General features: G+C 32.1%; 1 protein-coding gene across 1 annotated transcript; it reads left to right on the top strand.

Moving 5' to 3' along the window:
• Positions 1 to 3,119: 3,119 nt before the first annotated feature.
• LOC148929526 (putative F-box/LRR-repeat protein 22) lies at positions 3,120 to 5,433 on the top strand. Its single transcript, XM_089056900.1, has 3 exons — positions 3,120 to 3,461; positions 4,327 to 4,883; positions 5,250 to 5,433. The coding sequence occupies exons 1-3, from the start codon at positions 3,120 to 3,122 to the stop codon at positions 5,431 to 5,433; spliced, it is 1,083 nt and encodes a 360-aa protein (XP_088913026.1).
• The last annotated feature ends 5,037 nt before the right edge of the window (positions 5,434 to 10,470 follow it).

Below are 10,470 nucleotides of genomic sequence, written 5' to 3'. Positions count from 1 at the left end.
TGTTTATGGTAAGACAAATGCTCCTTGCGATGCTCAATTTCACAATCAATAATTGTTAAAAAAATCTTTACGTGTTGCGTCTAGTTATGTTTTGCCATCATTCTCATGAGATCTCGGTTGTCACACTACTTGTGGTTGGTGTAGTTCCTTTTGTCTTGCGTCTAACTGTCGTTGTCCATTACTTAGTACACATGTTAAATTACATGATTATCCACTATTTAATAGACATGTTGATATGTGTGCATCGTTTGGTCAAGTGTCGTCATCATTCGTATGAAATCTCAAGTGTCGCACGCACGTCGTTGACGTCTTCACATTCACCTTGCTTTTATTAATTAATACATGTGTATCAATATAGATTATTCAGTAATTAATATACTTGTTGATGCATACAATATGTTATAATTCAATATTCTTATAAAAACTATAAAGACTTGAGATATCATATGTTCTTGTTGAACTCTTAGGATAAAATGTTGGACATGTTATAAAATCTATATCAGATTTGATTATTACTTAGAAAGTAAGTATATTTGAACTAAAAGTTACTTAGAACAACAAGGTGCATGACATTTCTTAATTTCAGATATTATATTTGAATGTACAAATGTATAATTGAACTTGTCGAAGCTCACTTATTCCAACAAGGTTCCATGTAGAATATGCTATCAAATTCACCTCGTTGTTCATGTATCTGCGCATTTCGGGTAACCGACTCCAATTAGATAATTTTTGTAATGTAAACATGGCATGCCGCATGCATAATAATAATGATAATATTAATAATACATTTTTCATATTGCTGATTTTAATTATTCATGTATTTAAGGTAATTTGTGTAATTGTTTAAGTAAGGTAAATTAAATTCTTAATCGATTTAGAATTTTGACACAGGAGAGAGAATAATGCGGAGTCATGAAGTATTAGATCGGGAAAAAATGTATTTTAATCTAAAATTTCATGTAGGATATACTGCATGAATTAAAGTGGAAGTTTGAATCAATAATGGAATGTAGAAATGATGATTGAAGAATTTTTTTTATTAAGAGGCAGTTTTTCATTAAATGTTATATGACGCATAACTATGGTTGGCAAATTTCATTAAATGATATATGCCACTTCAGTGTGGAACTGTGGATGGCAAATTTCATTAAATGGTATATGCCACATCAATTCGGATGGCAAATTGCGTTAATTGCTACCAAATGTTTGTTAAATTTATTTTATAAATAAAATAATTACTAAAGTTCAATATTTGATATCATTTAATATTTTCTTATCTGGAAGTTAGAAAATCAAATAAGGTTTCTTTTTAAGTTAATTTATTATTTTTCTATGTAATTTTTCTTATCTTTTGAAGTTAACTAATATCCACCCCGTCCCATGATTTACTTAATTTGTTGAAAACTAAATTTACATCATATTATCATTATATGAATTTGAAATATAATAATAAGAGATTGTGCACTTGGATTGTCGAGATTGGGCTGACGAAGAATTCTCTATTCTTTCTTGCTTGGCGATTGCTTTCTTTTTTGTTGTGTTTTAATTTGTTCTAATATCACAAAACCGTCGAACTAGTAATTTATCTTAATGAATATATAGTTTAAAATGAAATTAAGATTGATAGTTTGAGTGTAGAGAATAAAGATTGAAACATAATAATGGAGACAGAATAAAGTTTTTCCTTAAAATGAAATGGAATATGCAAGGCCCAAACTAGCAGATTTCGTTATTAATAAGAAACAGCAGGGTTAATTAAATTAATTTAAACATTGGAAATTATTTGATTATTTAATTGATCCATTAATGATGAATTGATGATTATTAGTTCGGCAATATAGAATTTTATAATGTTAAATTCGAACACAACGGTAAATGCGAAGAACTAAAGCAATTACTCCCTCCGTCCCCCATTAAGAGTCATTTTTTTCCATTTCGGTTTGTCTCTAATTAAGAGTCACACTTCATTTTTACCATAAATGGTAGTAGGTCTCACATTCCACTAACTCACTTCACTCACATTTTATTATAAAATCAATATAAAAAAGTGGATCCCACATTCCACTAACTTTTTCAACCAACTTTTCTTTACATCTCTTAAAACCCGTGCCCGGTTAAACTGTGACTACTAATGGGGGACGGAGAGAGTAACATTTTGGTCAATACAGTAACTTTTTGTGGGTATACATCTTTATCAGTGAAAATTAGAGCAAAAGAATATACAAAATCAGGGATGTAATCAATTGCTAACTAATTACCAATCCAAAATTGAGACCAATTTTTAACTATTAGATTAGGATCTTGTGGTTAATATAATCCAAGTGTAATATATTTTAAATGTAAATAATTATTAATTAAATTAAAATGGTATTAATGTCAAATTCTAAATGTAGTAATTATAACTAACTACTTTCTCTCTCCTCAAAATCATCTCAAATCTTTAATTTTACGTAACTCTCTCAATTTAAATTATTTTTTCGCCAAAAATATATCAAATTAAAAATAATTTAATAAGGATTCTAACGAGATCTCAATTGCATATGTTCCGACGATATTCGAGTGATGAAATTTGATAAATTATATTTCAATTTTCGTACTTGTTGATAAGCAGCTTTTATCAACAAATGCAACAAAAAATCTCAATATATTGTAGGCAAAATCTCAATATTATGCATGTCCAATCTCAATAAAAATGTGTTGATATTTTCTTGTCCTCGTATTGATATTCTAATATCATATTGTTGATATTTGTAATACACAATGTTGATATAAAAAAAACACCTACGAAAATTATCATATGATAACATAATAACGATATTACCCTTTTGTTGATATTTTGTCTACTATTTATTGAGATTTGTGAGCTTTAATCTCATCCACTCATTTTAAAATCCAAGGATGGAGATTTAGTCTTGATTTTGGATTAGGGTGCTATAAGCATAATAATCAATTTATTATTAATCACGATATTAATTAAATAATCCCTGGTATTAACTTACTATTAATTAACTAATTAATTAATTAATTAATCATCGATTCTCTTTAAAGTTAAAAATACGAGGAAACCCTAAAGTTAATAATCGATTCTCTCTGTATGCACTGCAAAGGCGAAAATCATGGCAGCCCTAATTAACAAAAAATCAAAGCTTTTCAGCAACGCCGCTGCCTCCTCCTCAGCCGCGCCGCCATGGCTTGAACTGCCCGATTATTTGACGGAGAATATCCTGCAAAGGCTGCCCATTGGAGAGATACTGACGAGTGCGCAGCTAGTGTGTACTACATGGTGGAGAGTGATAAAAAATCCCACGATGTGGCGCGTTATTCACTTGGATTGTCGAGATTGGGCTGACGAAGAATTTGATAGCGTATGCTATCGCATAGTGGATCGTAGCCAGGGACAATTGGTCGACCTAAAGCTTCTCCGTTATAATGATCAAGATTATGAGTTTCTTGAATACGTCGCCCGGTATAATTCTCTATTCTTTCTTGCTTGGAGATTGCTTTTTTCTTTGTGTGTGCTTTAATTTGTTCTAATAACACAAAACCGTCGAACTAGTAATTTATCTTCATGAATATTTAGTTTAAATCATCTTTGACGGAAATTAAGAAATTGATAGTTTGTGTAGAGAATGAAGATTGAAACATAATAATGGAGACAGAATAAAGTTTTTCCTTAAAATGAAATGGAATATGCAAGGCCCCAACTAGTAAGTATTGTATTTTCAATTTTTTAGATTGTAATGCTTGTACTCCCTCCGTCCCTTAAAGTTTGTCTCATTTTTGTCTCATTTTTCTATTTCCGCTCGGATCACAAAATTTGTCTCATTTCACTTTTGGTAGTGGACCTCATATTCCACTAACTCATTTTTCCTCACATTTTATTACTTCCTCTGTTTCGCAAAGATTGTCTCATTTTTCCACTTTCGTTCGTCCCACAAAATTTGTCACATTTCACTGAGGGGATCCCAATATTCCACTAACTCATTCCTGCTTACATTTTATTATAAAACTAATATATAAAAGTAGGACTCACTTTCCACTAACTTTTTCAACTCACTTTTCATTACATTTCTTACGTACCCGGTCAAAGTGAGACAATCTTTGTGAGACGGAGGGAGTATAGAGCTAATATATAAAAGTAGGACTCATATTCCACTAACTTTTTCAACTCACTTTTCATTACATTTCTTAAAACTCGTATCGGGTCAAAGTGAAATAATATTTTGGGGAGTATTAATTAGCATAGGTCTTGCTAAACATTCTAATTTTGGGTGAAGGAGAAGCGTCTTATAGATTGACACTACTACAAAATCACTGATATAGTCTTTTAACAGATCAAGTCAGCTCCGACGCCTTACACTCGCAGGGTTTGAGAAAATTGAAATTGGTTTGACTGATGCAATAGAAAAACTCCCAGGGTTGGAAGAGTTGCACCTTATCAGGATGCCATCACTGAGTGTAGAAGAATTTGAAAGCATTGGCATGTCTTGCCCTGTGTTGAAATCATTTACATATATAGATTATTGGCTTACAGATTACCCTATTGTGGGAAGATTTGGCACTGACCATGCTATTGTAATTGGAGAAACCATGCCTAATCTGCACCATCTCGGACTTTGGGGGCAACCCATGACGAATCAAGGACTGGAAGCGATTCTCGATGGCTGCCCCCATCTTGAATCACTCGATCTTCGGAGATGCACTGGTCTTGATCTCGAAGGAGCTCTGGGTAAAAGATGTTCTGACCGAATAAAACATCTGAGGCTTCCTTCCGACTATAGTGTTAGTGATTGGTTTATCAAATATCCTGCGTATGAAGATAATATACCTCCACTAGGATATGATTGTCATTTGGCTTATTATAAGATTATAAAGAATATGTGTTTTTTATAACTTTTATGTCATGTTGGTGAACTATGAGACTACTTACTACTTGGTTTTTTTAAATGCTTAATTATTTGGCAGCACATTTTATTCTATCTTTCTCCCTCTAATTCCTTTGTTTGGATCTCGATTGAGTTTCTTGGCATTTAAATTTACAAAAATTTTCAATTAGTGACATTATGATATGAGCCCGAGACCCTATTATGCCCATATTGTCTCTATATACAACTTTAAATTTCCTATGTATCAATAGAAACACTTTCGACTTAGTCTACCGTTGGAAAATGCAGTTAAATTCGTTGGGTTTATCGTAATTTCGGCAATCCAGATTAATAACGCACCAAATGGCTAGATTCTTGCAGACTGTCTGCATTGCAGGCACACACGTACTGCTTCCTCAACAAAATCTCTGCAACACCCAACCTTAGCATGATATTCGCTGTCAAATCATCCGGCAGCTCGATCCATGGCAGCGATAATGGAAGCCTAGGTGCGGCTGAGGATGATGAAGAGGCAGCCAATGTCGAAACTAGAGGTTCAATTTAGATCATCTTAAATTGATGACTGACAATTGATAGGCAGCCAAGCGTAGGGTTCAATTAGGTTGACAATCAAATATAGTTGACATCTACACAGTTGCCAGTTATCAATTTAAGATAATCACCGACTGATCATATCCCTAAGTAAGTAGATATATTTATACTGTTTCTACGTATTATTCTTTGAATTAATTGATAACTTAAGTACTTTGATATCTAAGAATGATGGTATTGATCGATACGCGTGTGCTATATATCGAAGAAAGATTGTGTTGATAAAATGTATACATACATAATATGGATACATAGTCACATTATATATAAGTCGATCACAAAATAGTGTGTTGATATTGTTCGATTCATTTTTTTGATTTATCGTGCTGATATTTTTCTCTATATGAATATAATGGTTTCAAAATCTTTGGGATTGAACACAGCTATAAAATTACTAGTAGTATTTTGTATAAGGCTGTTAAAGCCACTGATTGACAAAATTAGTGAATTTAAACTCAAAAAACTCAATGTAGATCCAAACAAAGAGTGAAAGACAGATAGAATAGAATATGCGGCCAAATATATCATTTAGAAAAACATAGTAGCATTATAGTTTACCAATAATAAGTAAACACTAACATATTCATGTTCATAATCACTATCTTCATACTCAGGATATTCACTGTAGTTAAAAGAAAGCTTCAGATGTTTGATTCGGTCCGAACATCTTTTACCCAGAGTTCCTTCTAGATCAAGATCATACAGTCTCCGAAGATCGAGTGACTCAAGGTGGGGGCAGCCATTGAAATCGCTTCTAGTCCCTCATTCTCAATCCACATCGTCTTAATTCTGAGATGACGCGGATTAGGCATGGTTTTTTCAATTGCAACAACATGCTCGGTCCAAAAATTTCCACTTCCAATGCCATTTTCTTCATATGTAAATGATTTCAACTTGGGGCGAGAGATGCCAATGCTTTCAACTTGTTCGACACTGAGTGATGGCGCTTTGATAAGATGTAACTCTTCCAGCTGTGGGAGTTTCTTGATTGCATCGGTCAAAGCATTTTCCTTACTATAATACCCTTTGAGTGTAAGGTATCGGAGCTGACTTGATCTGTCAAAAGAGTACATACAACATGGGTTGTAATCAAATGCTAACTAATTTCCAATTTCAATTTAGTGTGTTAAAATTATTAATACAAAGACATAAGTACGTCAACAAGTCTTGTGTTCATATATACTTATATCTTTGTATTGATAATTTTATTTGTATTGATAATTTTAATATACTACAAATTGAAAAATGTATTAAAAATTAGTTAGCATTTTAATGCGACCGAATACAACATAAACCATATTAGTGATTTTGAGAGGTATTCATTAAGGCATGTGAGACAATTCTCATGTCTATAAAAATGATACAAGTAGCTTGGAAACCGAGGGAGTATAGAACAGATTAAAGTACGCAGTTGCCAAGAGTAGAGAATGATGACGAAGGAAGGAATTATATCGGTTGGCGACGTAGTTTAGAAACCCATAGTCTTCACAATAATTGGTAACCTTTAGGTCAACCAATTATCCCTGGCTACGATCCACTGTGCAACAGCATTTTTTATGGAATTCTTTGTCCATCCAATCTAGAAAATCCAAATTAATCACGCGCCATATGGCGGGATTCTTGCAAACTCTCCACCATGTACTACACACTTTCTGCACACTCTTCAGTATCTCTTCACTATGCAGCCTTTACACTTTATGTTTTTTAATACTTTTGTATTACTATTTTAATTTTTTTAAATAATATACCTTTCCATATACCTTTTATTCTTGGAGTTGATTGATTTTTAGAAAGGTATATTGCATTTTTTGAGAATGTATAAACATGATATACCCTTTTCATTTACCTTCTCCCCTTGGAGTTGCTCTGACAATTGACATGAATGTATTGAAAATTGAAATAAGAGGCTCTTCGGTAACTGCGAACGACTCTTCTTATTCCTCTTTTATGGAGTAATTAAATATGGACAAATTCAATAAATGAGTTTGGACTTTCAAGATTAATTAAACAATTATAGAATGAAGAGTATACTCATAACATATACTCCATCCGTCCCAGATAATTTGTTACACTTTGACCCGGCACGAATTTTAAGAAATGTAATGAAAAGTGGATTGAAAAAGTAGGTGGGATGTGGGTCATACTTTTAAAGTATTAGTTTTATAATAAAATGTGAGTAGGAATGAGTTAGTGGAATATGATGTTCACTACCAAAAATGGTAAAAGTGAAGTGGGACAAATTATGTGGGACGGTCCGAAATGAAATACTGGGTCGAATTATCTGGGATGGAGGGAGTAAAATTGAACTACTTCCTTCTTCCTCTATTTCCTAAAAATAGGAACTTTTAAAATGATTTGAATTTTAATACAAAATTGGTAAAATAAGAGAGATAGAAAAAAAAATGTGTTAGTAAAAAATAGATCACACTTTATTAGATAGAAAGAAATTTTCTGAAATAGAAAATTTCTAATTTTAGGGGACATATCAAAAAGAAAAAAAAATGTGTCTCTTTTAGGGAAAGGATGAAATATTTCCCATGAGCTTCAAACATAGCACATAATGTCATTAACTAATAGATATGTGGATAATTTCCACCCGACCCGACCTAGATATTTTCCGATAAAATTTCGCTGGCGTGGCTAGTCTAATTACTATGTGGAAACGATGGAGAATTTATAAGGCCCACTTCATAGGAAAAATAAGAAAAGTGAGAGTTCATAACCTTTAATTTCCTAAGTTTTCTCTCTCCAACAATTACTTAGTACATTTTGAGTATTTTGTATAACATGGTCAAAGTTGAAATTCAATATGCGTATTATTACGAAGGAATAGATTGGAACAGTTCAGAACAATGAGTATTGCATTTCTTTTGTTTTTATGTAGTAGTTCTATTTGGATTAAAAAAAAAGATGGATAGATTAGCTCAAATATGATGGCAACAACATTTTATTAAAACAAAATAACATCATCGTTCAACATCCTTCTTATTCATGTTTTTTTATTACTAGTACTAGGAGTACTCACTATAATTGAAAATAGTCAAATTGAATATATAATTTTTAAATTAACACTCTCTCCATCCACCATTAAGAGTCTCATTTATAGGCGGCACCGGCGGACACAAGTATAGATGGGGGACGGCTTAAGCCCCTATCCAAAAAAAAATTTGAACTTTTTCTATTTGAAAAATGATTAAAAATTTTAAAATTTACCTCCAACCCTCATTAAATTATTGTGTTTGAAGACTAAATCATCAAAAGTTGAGTAGTAAAGCCGAAATGAATAAGAAATAAAAAATTACAGAGGATAAAATGAAGAGTAATAGCTGACGAGATGAGTTTGAGGATGAAGATGACTTTATTACAAATAATATTATAAAGTTCATAGTAAAATGTGTCAAGTTGTTGTGCTATTTAAAAATGCCTGTTCATTTATTGGCTACTAAATCAAATTAAAGGATAACAACTCTTAAAAAAACTATTCGTTTTGATAGAAATACATGGATTTCTATAAAAATGTGTTTCGTTAAATTTTCTTTCGACTATGTAATTGTTAAATTTTCTTTCGACTCTGTAAAACTAATTTCAATTTGATAACTTAATTTTCAATTAATGACTTCTAAATTTTCGTCTTCTCTATATCTTTTTCCAGAATCATAATTAATAAAGCATTATTTCATTTTTCTTTCCATATAATCGATGCAAACTCAAATTTTATTCCCTTAGTAACTCTAACCCAAAAGTTAAATTTTAGACTTTTTTTCTTTTCAACTTAATTATGCAAAAACTTCTTTGTATTTTTACTTTGTATCGTTTTTATTTATAGAAAGATTATAGAAAGATTACCACTGAATTTTCTTCTCTCTTATTGTACTTTACCATTGTTTCTCTCAATCTTTATACGGCAGTACCAACAAGCATTAAAACTTGTTTCATCCACAAGACTATTTTTCATAGAATAATGAGAGTACATATAGTAAAGTCCCTACAGACAAAAATTTCTGCGTCTGCCGCTGATAGACGGCACGGGTTTTAAGAGATGTTAAGAAAAGTTAGTGGAATAGATGTCTCATATTTGATGTTAAGAAAAGTTGGTAGAAAAAAGTTAGTGTAAAAGTGTACCGGAACCCCTATTCGCAGACAGACTAAAATGGAAAAACGGGCCTCATATTCGCGGACAGAGGGAGTAAATGATAGAGGTTGAATGATTTCACCTCTTCTGGTGCCATATATGTGAAATGCTCTTTTTTTTTTTATTGATTTGAAATGCTCTTTTGGTGTCATAGAAAAGATAAGTTTCAAGTTAACAAATAATGGTCCTAGAATGAATTAGGGCTCAACATTGTTTTGAGACGTTAGTATTCATGTCTTACTAGGGATGAAATTCCTCCAATTTAGTAGTAATAACCAAAATTTAACATTCAAAGCATAATGCATAACATCAAGATTTTGAGTATGTAATTATACATAGTTGATACTAGTTCAGTGGCATGATTGCTGAATTGCTGAATATTTGAATAAGAAAATCGGCAAAAAAGTATGTCCTCACTGCAAATCTCACAAGAACCAGATAATCTAACAACGATCATTGATTCATGAAAATTTCAATATCTAGCAACAAATGGACGTCTAACATCAAATCTGGTGCTTTAATCTAGCGCCAGATTTGAGACGATGATATGAAATGAAAGAATTATACCGATCAGCTACGTGGTCTAGCAACTCAAATCAACATCCAAACGCCAATCTTTAGCTAGAGCAGTTATGTCTGGCTTAAATCAACTCCACAAATTTGTTGACAACACAACGGCAAATGTCGCCATGTCCACGGCCCACAGTTACTACTCCTACAACTTACTAAAAACAATACGAGTATGCACAATGTCTAAATACACCATTCATAAAGACTATTATCGTTGTAAATCCTTTAATAAAGGAAGAATTGCCAACACTACGAGAATCAATATCAATATTGAATAAAAACCACAAT

Source organism: Salvia hispanica, chromosome 4 (genome assembly GCF_029641045.1).
Source record: "Salvia hispanica isolate PSC_SH4W2 chromosome 4, Shi_PSC_v1, whole genome shotgun sequence".
Classification (NCBI taxonomy): domain Eukaryota; kingdom Viridiplantae; phylum Streptophyta; class Magnoliopsida; order Lamiales; family Lamiaceae; genus Salvia; species Salvia hispanica.
This window is presented reverse-complemented; position numbering and strand designations above follow the sequence as displayed.